General features: G+C 39.8%; 1 protein-coding gene and 1 long non-coding RNA gene across 2 annotated transcripts; one reads left to right on the top strand and one right to left on the bottom strand.

The window, feature by feature from the left end:
- Window positions 1–701: 701 nt before the first annotated feature.
- ube2g1a (ubiquitin-conjugating enzyme E2G 1a (UBC7 homolog, yeast)) lies at window positions 702–6,186 on the bottom strand. The gene is made up of 6 exons (XM_010897036.3): window positions 6,012–6,186; window positions 4,136–4,238; window positions 3,517–3,614; window positions 2,684–2,862; window positions 2,393–2,514; window positions 702–2,190 (listed from the first exon to the last, which is right to left on the bottom strand). Exons 1-5 carry the CDS (start codon window positions 6,055–6,057, stop codon window positions 2,428–2,430), a joined length of 513 nt encoding a protein of 170 aa, XP_010895338.1. The 5' UTR covers window positions 6,058–6,186; the 3' UTR covers window positions 702–2,190; window positions 2,393–2,427.
- Window positions 6,187–6,239: 53 nt separating this feature from the next.
- LOC114839564 lies at window positions 6,240–8,610 on the top strand. The gene is made up of 2 exons (XR_004576010.1): window positions 6,240–7,050; window positions 8,128–8,610. It is a non-coding gene; the product is annotated as an uncharacterized LOC114839564 (long non-coding RNA).
- The last annotated feature ends 3,381 nt before the right edge of the window (window positions 8,611–11,991 follow it).

Genomic DNA, 11,991 nt, shown 5'->3' with positions numbered 1-11,991 from the left:
GTCCTTGTCTTGTCTAGACTGGAGACTGTTTTTGGCACAGCTCCCTGAAACCAATCCAAAAATAGACATCTTGTTTCCCAAATACTTCATCCTGGCCGGTGGCACAAAGGGAATAAGTCTGTGGCAATTACCACACATTAAATTGTTTAATAGCTCTTTTGAATATCCTGCAGCAGTAGTGCAATCAAAATGCACTGGAAAAGGGTGTACTCACTACTACCACCTTGTCGCATCTTATTTCCAGCTAGCTGTCTTAATGTAAATGCACTAAATCTATGACTCCAGACATTAAACTTAAGGCTGGTTTTACAGACACAGATTAGGCTTAATGTAGGACTAAAAAACAAATGCTCAATGGAGTTCTTATTGAACTAGATTTTTTAGTCCTAGACTGTGTCTGTGAAACCAGTCCCAAGTTTTGGCTACATTTCTTAAATATAATTGTAACCAGCTACATACTGTTTTCACCCAAGTAACCGTGGAGTCGTTTATCAACATCGAGGAGTCACCGATCCTTAAATGTAGCTTAAGCCTTAATGTCTTGAATGACAGAGAGGCGCTACACACCATGAACAGCAGGGGGTGTTTAGTCAGACAGGAAATAATACAGTGAGAATAAAAGAAAGCGCAAAACAGAGGTAAGGGTCTGATCATATGACAAATTGTGCATATCAACTTCATTGAAAGAAAACACCCTGGCAAATTACTGAAAAAGTCTTATTTTAGAATTCACTACAGGTGACAATTTTCATAACATGAAAAATATACATCAGTACTTTGTCTTTGTACATTAGGCAAGTAAACTGCAATATTCCATCAGAGCCAGAATTAAATAAAAATAAAAAAAAGAGGGGAGAATTGGGGATCAAAGAAAAAGGGAGAGAAAAAAAAAACAGGGCACATACACACTTTCACACCATTTAAATCAAACCCCAGAAACGACCAACAACGAAACCTAAAGTTAAAGCATGCATTTGAAATCCTACCTAGTACACCACCAAAAACAAAACAAGTGCTGCAAATTAATCTGCTTCATCCAGAGGAATACAGGAGAAATTGCTCCCCACATCATCACCCTAACACTCTTTAGAAAATAACAAAAATACAAAATAAAAACAGACAACAGTGGACAACACACCCAAGGTAAGGTTATTGCTACAATGAACTGTTACCAATATTTGAATTATACATCGTCTTGGTGTGTAAGATTATAAAAAAAGAAAATGCACGCTCATACATACACACTCAAGCAATGTTGTTTAGCAATTTCCCCAGACTTTTCCAAAACTAACTCTGGTTCAAAACCGGGTGCAATTGCCAAGCAATTTAATAGTAGGCACTTCAGAAAGAAAAAAGACAAATTTAAAAACATAACTATGAGCTTAATTTGTGCATGCGTGACTTAAAACGGACACACCTGAACACGACAAATGGGGGTAATGTCAGCCATGGTGGGTGGTGGGGTGGGTCTCAGCGCGGTGTTAAAATACTAAATAAAGACGCACGTATAACCTCATTCATTTGTTAAATGGTGACTTCCAGAAGCTTCCCCTGAAGTGCTTCGGGCGAAGGAACCCAACAGGACAAGTAGGCTACAGATCTGCGTGTTTTCCAGTGCATCCACAGACACAAGTGTAGATACAATTTTGGCCTTAAAACTCATGTCAGTCTAGAAACAACCCCTGCACTTCTCCAATACTGGCAACCTAGAAGATCAAACTCCAACCATTCTGCTTTCTACAAGACCCCGTCCATCAAAGCAACCTGCAACAGACCTATGCTAGTGCACACTAGAGCGGAGTTTGATGAGAGAAATGGACTAAAAACATAAAGAACTTACAGGGTTTCAATTCTAACTAGAAAGGCGCCATTTAAGTGTCTTGCTGGATGTACAGGAACAGTTAATATATTATCCGGTTTTATTTCTGTGCTATATACAGATCTTTACAATATCTTCCTGAAAAGGTTGAAGCATTTCATAGACTTCAAAAAATGCATTATTAATCTTTTATGTAGTTGTTGAGTTGGCACTTGCTTGGCAGCTTTCAGTCAGCCTCTGGTAACTGCTGTTATGTTCTATGGCAGGCCTATTGTTGCCAAACTTTTTCTGCCAAATGCAATGAAGACAAGCTGGCAAATAGGGTGGCAGAGCACAGGAAAACAATGCCATGTTGTTTCTCAACTGGAGACCTGTGAATGACAAGAACAGACATCTTTACACAGTGATATAGTGTAATTCAGTTAAAAGCATAAGGTCTTTCAGAGATTGCAGAGATAAATGAAGCGCTGAAGAGTGCGATAAGTTACTCGGAGATGCCATATAATAGGATCTTCAAAAATCACAAGACACGGCTTGTAAAAGATCTGAGGGCCCAAAGTCCAGAACACTTACCTGAAGATGTGAAGCCAGAAGCCGCTGGATAGAAATCACTCAAAGGCAGTCTCCTGGCTCTTTCTCACACAACGGGCAACTTTCCTTTTGAATTCGCCATGTCTGTCTTCCCTCCACTCTTTCTGTAGGCGAACAACGAGAGGGGGAAATGTTTAGTTGAAAAGTGGAGACAATTAATTCACAATTACAACAGAATGGAATATCCCTTCGCTCCTTTCGTCACAGATTTTCAATTTATTAAGAACTGCGATCAGTGTGAGCTTTGACTCCTCACGTAGAGACAACACTTACTGCAGCATCTACATTAGCAGGCGAGTCTCCGTTAGGGTCAGCCAACATGGAGATAACACTGATCATAATGGTTTCCACAGTGTGGATGGGAAGCCAGCGCTCCTCAGGCTTCTCATAGCCATACTTGTCCTCACCAGGTTCGTGCAAAATTGATATACATACATCACCATTCTTGTCAACTGCAAACAGGAGAAGATGCACAATATCAGACTCTTAACATCAGGTTTCAATACTTGAAGTAATTTTACTGCTTGAGTAAGTGAGTTGTGTTAAGGTTTCCATTAGCCAGTAATTCCCTGCTTTTGGCCAATTAAATTAATGTGTGTGAAAAATAAGATTTAAAAAAGTACTTGCAGCACGTAAGTGAAAGAGTCACAAATTAAAGCATTCTATTTGAGCTCTCAGCAACACATTTGTTTGTTAATGTGCGCAAGCAAACTGGTTGAAATTTCTCAGAAATACTGCATGATAGGTGGTAGAGGAAATCCACAGGTCCAGTAAGAGAATAGTGAGTATTAGTTTAGCTGTATAGTTCCCTGCGACCATCAGGTCAAATACACTAAAATGTAACAATTAAATGGGAAAATGATTTGGCTTGTCAGTAAATATATTAACAGACTATTCAGTAGCCTACTATACTTGTTTGCTGAAAAACAGTAAATGTGAACCATTTTAACATCTTCAAAATGCATGCTGAATTTGGATAAACAAAAAAAACAGAAGGATTTTTCAGTGCATTCCCTAAATGTAGTGAGAAATACTTTCCTGAACAGTAAAACAGACAAAACTATGGGTAACACTTTCAAAAGAAAACATACACATTACCTACTTACCATTAGGGTGCCATATATCTGTGATAAATTTCATTTTAGGTGGCCTGAGAGGATAGTCTTTGGGAAACGTGAGATGAGCTTTAAACACACCCCCTTCACTGTGAAAAGAAAGGCAGCATTAAATGCATATCATTACAGTCAAATATTGGGGGTTGAAAAGATACACAAACCACTTTACATTTTAGTCAATGCTTTTGGTTTCTAAGAACCTGAGCCCTGCCCCTTTTCTCCTCCAACTTGTAGTTATGATGTCTCATTGCAGCAACACCCAGGCTAAGGAGAGTTGAACATCAGGTAATGTGTCCTCAAACAAGTCCCACCAAGCAGTCCTGCTTCAAATTAAGTTGCTTGCCTATCCAGGAACTCAGTCGAGTCAACGCATGAACGGAAAATGCTCCCTTGACTCAGAATTTCAGTCAGCTTGCATTGGCCAACGTGCACTTTGTTTATCGGACTCCCAGCCACACCAAAATCCCCAAATATCAAGATGTTCTGAAAGTAACTGACAGCAGTAGTACATGACAAATAGCAATACATTCCTTGCCCAAATGCAAATACTCGCCAGCTGGCTGATCAACCCACCTAAACAGCTAAATTAGAGTGGAACTGGCAGACTTACTAGCAAGTGTCTGGTGGGCCGATGATTAAGACTTCCCATCTGTAGAGGTCATTATCATCTATCAAGCCTGCTGAGAATCCCTCCACCGGGTTCTTATTCAGCTCTGGGAAGTCAAGACAAAACATTTTAATATAATTGCTTTTTCCTGGGAAAAAGGGTATATTTGACTCTTGAACTCCACCTAGTGAATAAAGTGAGACTCGCTAATCAGTTGTTTGATGGAATGCTGGATCACACTTTTTAAGACTCGAGTGATATGTTCTTCTCTGTGACGATCTACATTTTGAACAAATCAGGTATATCCCTTAAGTGCCCATAATAACAAAGTAGCAGTTTAAACGGGGGGGGGGGGGGGGCAGTACAGCCAAAGACTAGCACCCATCTGCCACACCATAGACTCTGGTACAGAAAGAATCACCTGGGCATGTGTCTTGCAAATTAACACCTTTCCTTTTGAAACAAGCATCTCAACAAAAGTAAGCCAACAAAAGACATGTTAAGAAGTCCCCCAAAATGTACCCATATTTGCATTAAGTGGAAGTAAAACAAATATGCTGAATATGTTTTGCATGTTTCAGTGACATGATGATCAGTAATCAATCTAATAGGTTTTGAGTGGCATGGCATGTGTGGATCAAGGATTTCCTTTTTCAAAGACAGAGGCGGGGCCAGGGTAGGCCTCTGAATCACAGCCACATAGCACTTTAAATCTAGGTGTTAACCATCAGCTGTCACAAGTTGGCATGGAGCAGCACCTTATTTGTTTATATATACAACTTTTACATTATATATGAGGAAACCAGAAAGAACACAGGGAAATCAGCTGTACCATAGCTTATAAAATCGATTTGCATATACTTTAACATACATTCAACAGTGTTTATTTATATATATCTCAGCTTGACAGGCGCAACAGTACTGTATTAGCTAGGCACATTCCTGAATGTACCCTTGACACCTCGTTGTTTGAGGTAGCGTTAGCAAGTAAAACAGTTACCTATTAAATTTATGAGAAGTGGACAGGGACGATGCCCAAATATGCTTAGCTAAGCTGAATTGACATTCAGCTTAACAAGAGAGATGTTCTGCCTTCTGGGGAGCAAAACAATCGTTGCGCAAGTCAGATAATTCTTAAACAAAATAAGCGAATTTAGAGCTATTAACGGCCATGGCTTCATTTAAAGTTTTTGCGTAACTGAAGTATGACAGGCAAAACATTTCCAAATCTGATGACTAGTTGACAATTGGCTAATGTTAGCTAGCTAGCCTTCCAAATGACGTCCAAAACAAAGGGGTAACGAGCACATCAAAGTTGTTTAGCTACAATAGCTAGCTAACTTAACGTTGCATTGTTTCGCGTTCACGATAAACCTATCTAGCTAGAAGGTTATCATCAGCTAAAAAAGACAAACAATGACACGAAACGTACAGACCACATACTACCCATCGTAGCTACACTAGCCTCGCTAGGGTCCTGTACCCTATAAGTTACTGCCACTCACTATTTGGCTAGATAATTTAGCTAAATCTTCTAGCTAGCAAGCTAGTGCACATTTGTACCGTTAGCACAATTGGGAGCTTAAATTAAACATAGTTAAACAACTAGTTAACGCATTACAGTCTAAAATATGCATTGTACTATACTCAAGTAATTTGGAAAAAAGCCAACTGATGACAAATCATACCATGACAGTACTGCTGATTAAGAAAAAAGCCGAAACGAAGCTGAAATGATATACGGCCAGTGGGCCAAATTAGACGGATTAGCTAGATGGTTCTTAGCTAGCTAGTATTATAACAAACCGAAAAGCGAATCCGAATGCAAGCTTAGCTAGCTACGGTAGCTTACGTTTGCCACCACCAGTTTATAAATTACCTGCCAGCTGTCTCCTGAGTAAGAGTGCTGCCTGAGGCTCCGTCATGTTTTTACAATTTGGATTCTAAAATTATAAATGTTAATGGTCGGAGGTTAGGGAGTTAGCTACTTTCAATAAATAACGACAGCGTCAGTTGTTCTTTTCTAGTCCGTTTTGCTCAACATTCGTTCTGCGGCACATGCGCACTAAAAAGCAGAAAGGCGCGTGAAGACTGTTCTCCGGAGGGCGGCATAATCTGTAAAGAAGTCTTTAAAATCTTCAAAATCATTTTAGAATTTTTTATTTCTACTTCTATTTTACATTGACACGAAATTATGTCTAAATGTCTGCAGCACACCTGTAGAGTAAGAATCTGAATTTTAGTCAAATTCTCTCAGTGGATAAACCATATACCGTCTATGGGATAAACAGATGAAAGCATGTCGTGGGCTGGAAATAATTCGTAGACAGTCCCTAGGCAATCGCCAAGCCACCTTCCTCCGGGGAATCCCCATTAAATATGGATTTATGTTGATGGGACGAGTGAACAACATTTCCCACTTGCAAGATTGATATAACTAACTGCTAACTCAAGTTAAATGTCAATTCCAACCAACATGACTACATTTTTTTGTCTGAAAGGAACCTGCCCAGCTAGCAGCAGCCGGACCGAGCTCGGTTCAGTTAAGGCTGAGAGTCAGCGTCGGATGGTGACATCTGGGCCTACTGCAAGCCGACTTTGATGCCGCACACGGGCCATTATATGCGATAAAAGATCGTGAAGATTAAGGCAACTGCACGGCAAATTGTGATTTTTATCCCCCCATCCCCACTTTGGTTATAAGGGAAGTAAGAAGCAAATTGACATGTTCCGACCAGAATGTATTTAGTATGTTATGCATTCTGATCGCTTGTTTTTTAAAATAAATAACTGAGATTTTACAATTATGCCCTGTACGGTTTTTCTTGTCAAGAATTCCTCGCGCTCCTCTTCGCGAGCCGCAGTCTAGGTTTACAACTGACAGTTACAACTTTACTTCAGTGGATGTCCCGAAATGAGTAAGTGCGTCAGGTAGTGTAAAGCTAGCTACAATTTAGGGAACTGTCTAGCTAGCCAGTTATCCAATTTATAATAACCAGATCCAGATTGGACAAAAGTTAGATTTTTACATTCTTTGTCTGTTTGTTAAGCTGTTCACAGACTTTGAGGTTAAACTCATGGTCGTTAGCTGACTGTATACTTACAGCTCCGGAAAAAATTAAGAGATCACGGCATATTTTTCTTTCCTTTCCAAAAAAATTGAAAAATAACGTTTTGAGGAACAGAAGCGTTCAATTTGCAGTGGTCTCTTCATTTTAACCCGTGTGTTCCTCACTGAAAACCTTTTCGACTTTTTTGGAAAGGAAAGAAAACATTGCATTGGTCTCTTAATATTTTCCCAGAGCTGTATATAACCCAACCTTCAGGCTACTGTAGATATAGTAACTTTTGACAGCTAATAAAATGCAAGATAGTACAGTAATGATTTCCTGTGACAGGAAACACGTTTTACGGCAGTATATATCATATTCACACTTTTGCAGCTGCGAGAAATTCGGAATTGTCGCCTTAAATTAAGGTGGTGACGGTGTTGCGGTTTATAGCGACGCTGATAATACAACAATGTAGCAGTGAGGATTTGGGACTGTTGCAGTTATTTTTGTATCCGTCTTGCAGACACTATTTCTCCGGTATTACTGATCACTCCCATCTCTTTGAACCATTCCTCTACACACTGATAACCATTCATATCACCAATCACAGAACAGTGTTCTACAGTGATACAAGCTAGAATGGTCTTCTATCTGAAAAATTGTCTTTCAGGTTATACATTTTGGACTGGCTGGAGGGATGATGACAAAAGTAACAGTCTGTTGAATTTTAACACACCTTATGTTAATGCCCTGGCCATGAAACTGGAGAAGGGCAAATGAAAAGCAGACATTTAAGCCGCATGCACTAAAAGACATAGTTCTCAGTAAGTGTGCATTTCATTCAGGGCCATTGCATGGGAAATCATGCATTGTTACAGTTTCGTTTTCAATGGTTGAAATGTGTTGTTTTACAGTGAGGATTCTTTTTATTTTTTTTCAAAGGTGCTGTACTCCGAAACCCTCTGACTTCCAGTGCTTCTGACAGGGACATTGAAAAGTACATAAAGAGGTGGATGCAGCTGGCCTTGGACTGAGATGGAGGGAGAAAGAAGAGGGAGAGCTGGAGTAGAGAAGATTATCAGATTGGAGTGCAATAACAAGAGAGTCTCTGGCTAGGTTAGGTGTTTGGGCTCGGTTCATTTTAGGCATAAAAATCTGAGTTATTCTTTGGTTTTATAACAGTTGGATTTGTAAATAAGTAAATGTTACTAGCAAATCCTTTATAATGTATTTTGATATATAGTTCATGTAATATTATAGAAAAGTGTAAAATGAATAGGTAATAATAATCTAAATGTCAGTGAGCTTTGGCATCCCCATTTTGTTAGCAATTTGTGTGTGTGTGTGCATACGCTGGGTTGTGTCTGCTGTCAGTGTGTGATATTTGTAACATATTTGCTGTTAATAAAGAACCGGTTTACTCTGGCCGAGGCCGTGCAGTCATTCAATCTGACACCCAGCACCCCAAACTTGGTGACGACCAAATCTGTTCTTTACGCCACAATAATGGCCGACGTTGGTCTGATTGTTTGTTGCTAGCGGGGTGGTCAGGCTCCTCAATAGGTGTGATGCTAGTTATTGAAGTCTGTAGTGAGCTAGTTAATTCTGATCATCGCTCACCTTTTCTTTGACAAGAGCACTTGCATCTAGGCTACACTGGGTTGTGACAATACAAAACCTAATCCAAGGACTGAGGGGCTGTCGAACTGGTGATTGGAATGCAGCCACGAGTGGATGGAAGGCAATCAGAGACAGCCCAAAGACTTGACCTTTCATTCATTACCCCCCACAATAACACACATCCAGTCTTGATATGTGTTGGCCTCTCAGGATGAAATCAGTGGAAGGCTGAGGATTGGTCTCAATATGTCATGTGGGATATTTTAAAACAATACAAAATTACACTGAGTGGGCTGTTGGTGGTGCTAAAACAAACAACTGGAATTGGAAACTTTGCCAGTTCACACTGTTGATTGTGTTTGAGTTAAACGTGACATTTGGTACACAGGTTCCTCTCATTTCAAGACAAAAAGGGATGACCCGCTCAAATGATTGGGAATTTCACCTTCACTGCCAGTTCCTTATTGATGTCTGTTGGATAGATTTTAAAACCGGTCATCAAGAATAATAACCTCACAAGATAATGGAGGTTGTTATTAATCGATTTTCATATTTTAATCGACCCCCATCATGAGAAATATATAGGCATGTGTCTTTCCTTCCTTCCCTGTGGTCTAAATACAGCTTTGACATACCCTCAATTATTTTCTATTAGGGTTAGACAGTAGTTCTCCTCTGTGATTCTTGGAAACTGGTTGTAAAAGTGGTGTTTTGTAGCCAAAAGGCATCCCCAGTAATGTTATGTCATGTTCTGATGTACCGATATGTCATCAAAAACACTTGCTTTCAAACTTGGAAATGTCAAAGCTAACTGAGCTATGACACTTATAGATTTAGCACATTAAAACAACATATCTAGCTCAAAATGAATGACATTTAAATATATTTGTTATTTGCAAATGTCCATAACTGCATCTTTTAAGTTGTTATCAGTAACCAGATGAGAAGTAGTATATTACCAGTTTTAAGGTCTGCAAATTGTTGGATTCATGGTTTGCATGGATCGTGGTTTGAACTCATTGAGAAATGCTGATTGGCTAATGGCCTACAAACAACAAAATAATGTTGATGGGGTATGCAAAATGGGTCAACTGTGACTTTTATTTCCTGAATGTTTAGGCTTTAAGGACTAAAAACTCACTTCTTTTACTCGTTCTTCCACTTGCAAATTCTGTTTGTGTCAAAAGTTTTGTCTAAAGGGATACTTTGATTAAGTTCTAATGGATTACACATTAGTCTGTGTGTAATAATCAGTTCATGTGCAGTCATTCAAGTACCTGTTTTAAAGCCGTTTTATATCAGCAGCAGTCAAATAGTGCCTTATAGATTCTCAGCCTTTCACAAGCAAACAATGCAAAAACAAGCCTGAGGCTAGGAAGACAGGAACCTTGAAAGAAACCACAAGAGGAACCAGGCTCAAGTGTGGCCAGTCCTGATGTGGGTCCTTGCCTCTTTTCAATAATTAACAAGCCAAACTGTAAGGCATTTTCAATACCCTGTTTCCTTGGCGAAAGTTAGAAGTACCAATAAATATAGTGCACAGTACATGTCAGCAGGGAATCTTTTTTCTAACGGATACGTTTTTTTTTTTTTTTTGCAGTTGGTATGGAGATGAGTGGTTTAACAGTGTTTTTTGTAATCAGCACATCAGAATCAGATAGTGTTATAGTGGAAGACAATGAAAGGGAGTGTTTGAGTGTAAAAATGGTATCTACATTCAGAGAAGGCTTCACATATTTCCCAATATATCATCTTCTTTAAGCCTTCAACCGGCTGGTGAAAAATGTAAAATGTGGACATGGTTGTGTCCAGCATTGTCTCTGCCATTTAAAGAGTTACACAATAGCTTTTTACCTTGTTCTGCTCCGGATATACTGTATAAAGTTAAATCATGGCTATCTGGTCTGTGAAGAGGTATCCTAAATGCTGGTGTGCCCCTTAGTTTCTGTATTTCTAGCATGTTTAGAGATAGACATTGAAAGATATAATTTCCTACATACAATCTGTCCCATCAATTGAGATGTTAAAGACTAGATTCACCTTTATTGTCATTGAACAGTACAAGTACAGTACCAACGAAATGCAGTGAGCATCTAACCAGAAGTGCAAATAGAGGAGGGCAGAAAATGTATAAGTATTTACAAGTATTAAGTATACGTATATTACCAGTGGAATGTGTAGATGTGCAATACTAAATGAGGCAAATAGAGGAATGCAGAATGTTTTGTATTACGTATAGTGCATGTTACAAGTTAATAGGTGTGCGGTTAGAGATGGCAATTACAAAATGGCACTGAAGATGTGCAAACGAGGCAAATGGTGGTGATGTATTAAGGTAGCGTGTGCACCCGTGATGCAGAGATAGCAGCAATGAGTTCCTGAGGTAGACCTGCATGTGTAACAACTAAAAATGCAAGCACAATGGCAATTCTAAATGTGCAAAGAGGCACATTGAATGTACAAGGTGTATGTACAACTGAAATGCAGGGATAGCAGATAGACACGTACCTGTAACAACTTCATCAGGCACCAGAAGGCAGTGTCAGAGTAGTACAAGGGAGTAGTGCAACAAGGTCCCTGAGAGGGGGGCGGGGGGGGTGGTATGGTAAGTGATGGGTCAAAGAGTTCACAGAGTTCTCTGGGTAACAGAGTTCAGTAGGGTTACAGTAGATAGAGCAGGCTCAGGATAAGGTTCAGGAACAAGAAACTGTTCCTGAGCCTGCTGGTGCAGGGACAAAGAGACCTGAACCTCTCGCCTGATGGAAGGAGGGCAAACAGTTGGTGGCATGGGTGTGAAGGGTCCCTGAAGATTCTGCGTGCCCTGGAGGACTGTGATGTGCAGGGAGATTTTCTGCACCCATTGCAGGGCCTTCCGGTCGGCTATGTAGCAGCTGCTAAACCACACTGTGGTGCAGTTTGTCAGAATGCTCTCTATAGCGGTAGAAGTTCACAAGTTCACGAAGTAACCCGAAGCATTATATACAAGTTGTATGACAAGATACTTTGCATATTGTAAGTAGAGTTTAGTAAGTTGTAATTGTGTTTTGGGTTTTGAACGGCCATTGGCTTGTTTTTAAAATTGCGTCACAGTCAGGAGCTTTGTGAAAGCATATAGACCAACACAGAGGGGGCTGTTCCCTTGTGCTCACTGTTAATGCAATATCCCAGCAGCATATAAAAGTAAGA

The sequence above is a fragment of the Esox lucius genome, chromosome 7 (assembly GCF_011004845.1).
Source record: "Esox lucius isolate fEsoLuc1 chromosome 7, fEsoLuc1.pri, whole genome shotgun sequence".
Classification (NCBI taxonomy): domain Eukaryota; kingdom Metazoa; phylum Chordata; class Actinopteri; order Esociformes; family Esocidae; genus Esox; species Esox lucius.
This window is presented reverse-complemented; position numbering and strand designations above follow the sequence as displayed.

What these genes read in the sequence shown, in the direction of transcription:
- ube2g1a (XM_010897036.3), bottom strand. Translation starts at nt 6,057, where the DNA reads ATGACGGAGCCTCAGGCAGCACTCTTACTCAGGAGACAGCTGGCAG. An exon ending in ACTCAGGAGACAGCTGGCAG is followed by an intron (nt 4,239 to 6,011) that starts GTAATTTATAAA and finishes TTGACTTCCCAG; the next exon opens with AGCTGAATAAGAACCCGGTG. An exon ending in CTGCTAATGTAGATGCTGCA is followed by an intron (nt 2,515 to 2,683) that starts GTAAGTGTTGTC and finishes GTTCGCCTACAG; the next exon opens with AAAGAGTGGAGGGAAGACAG.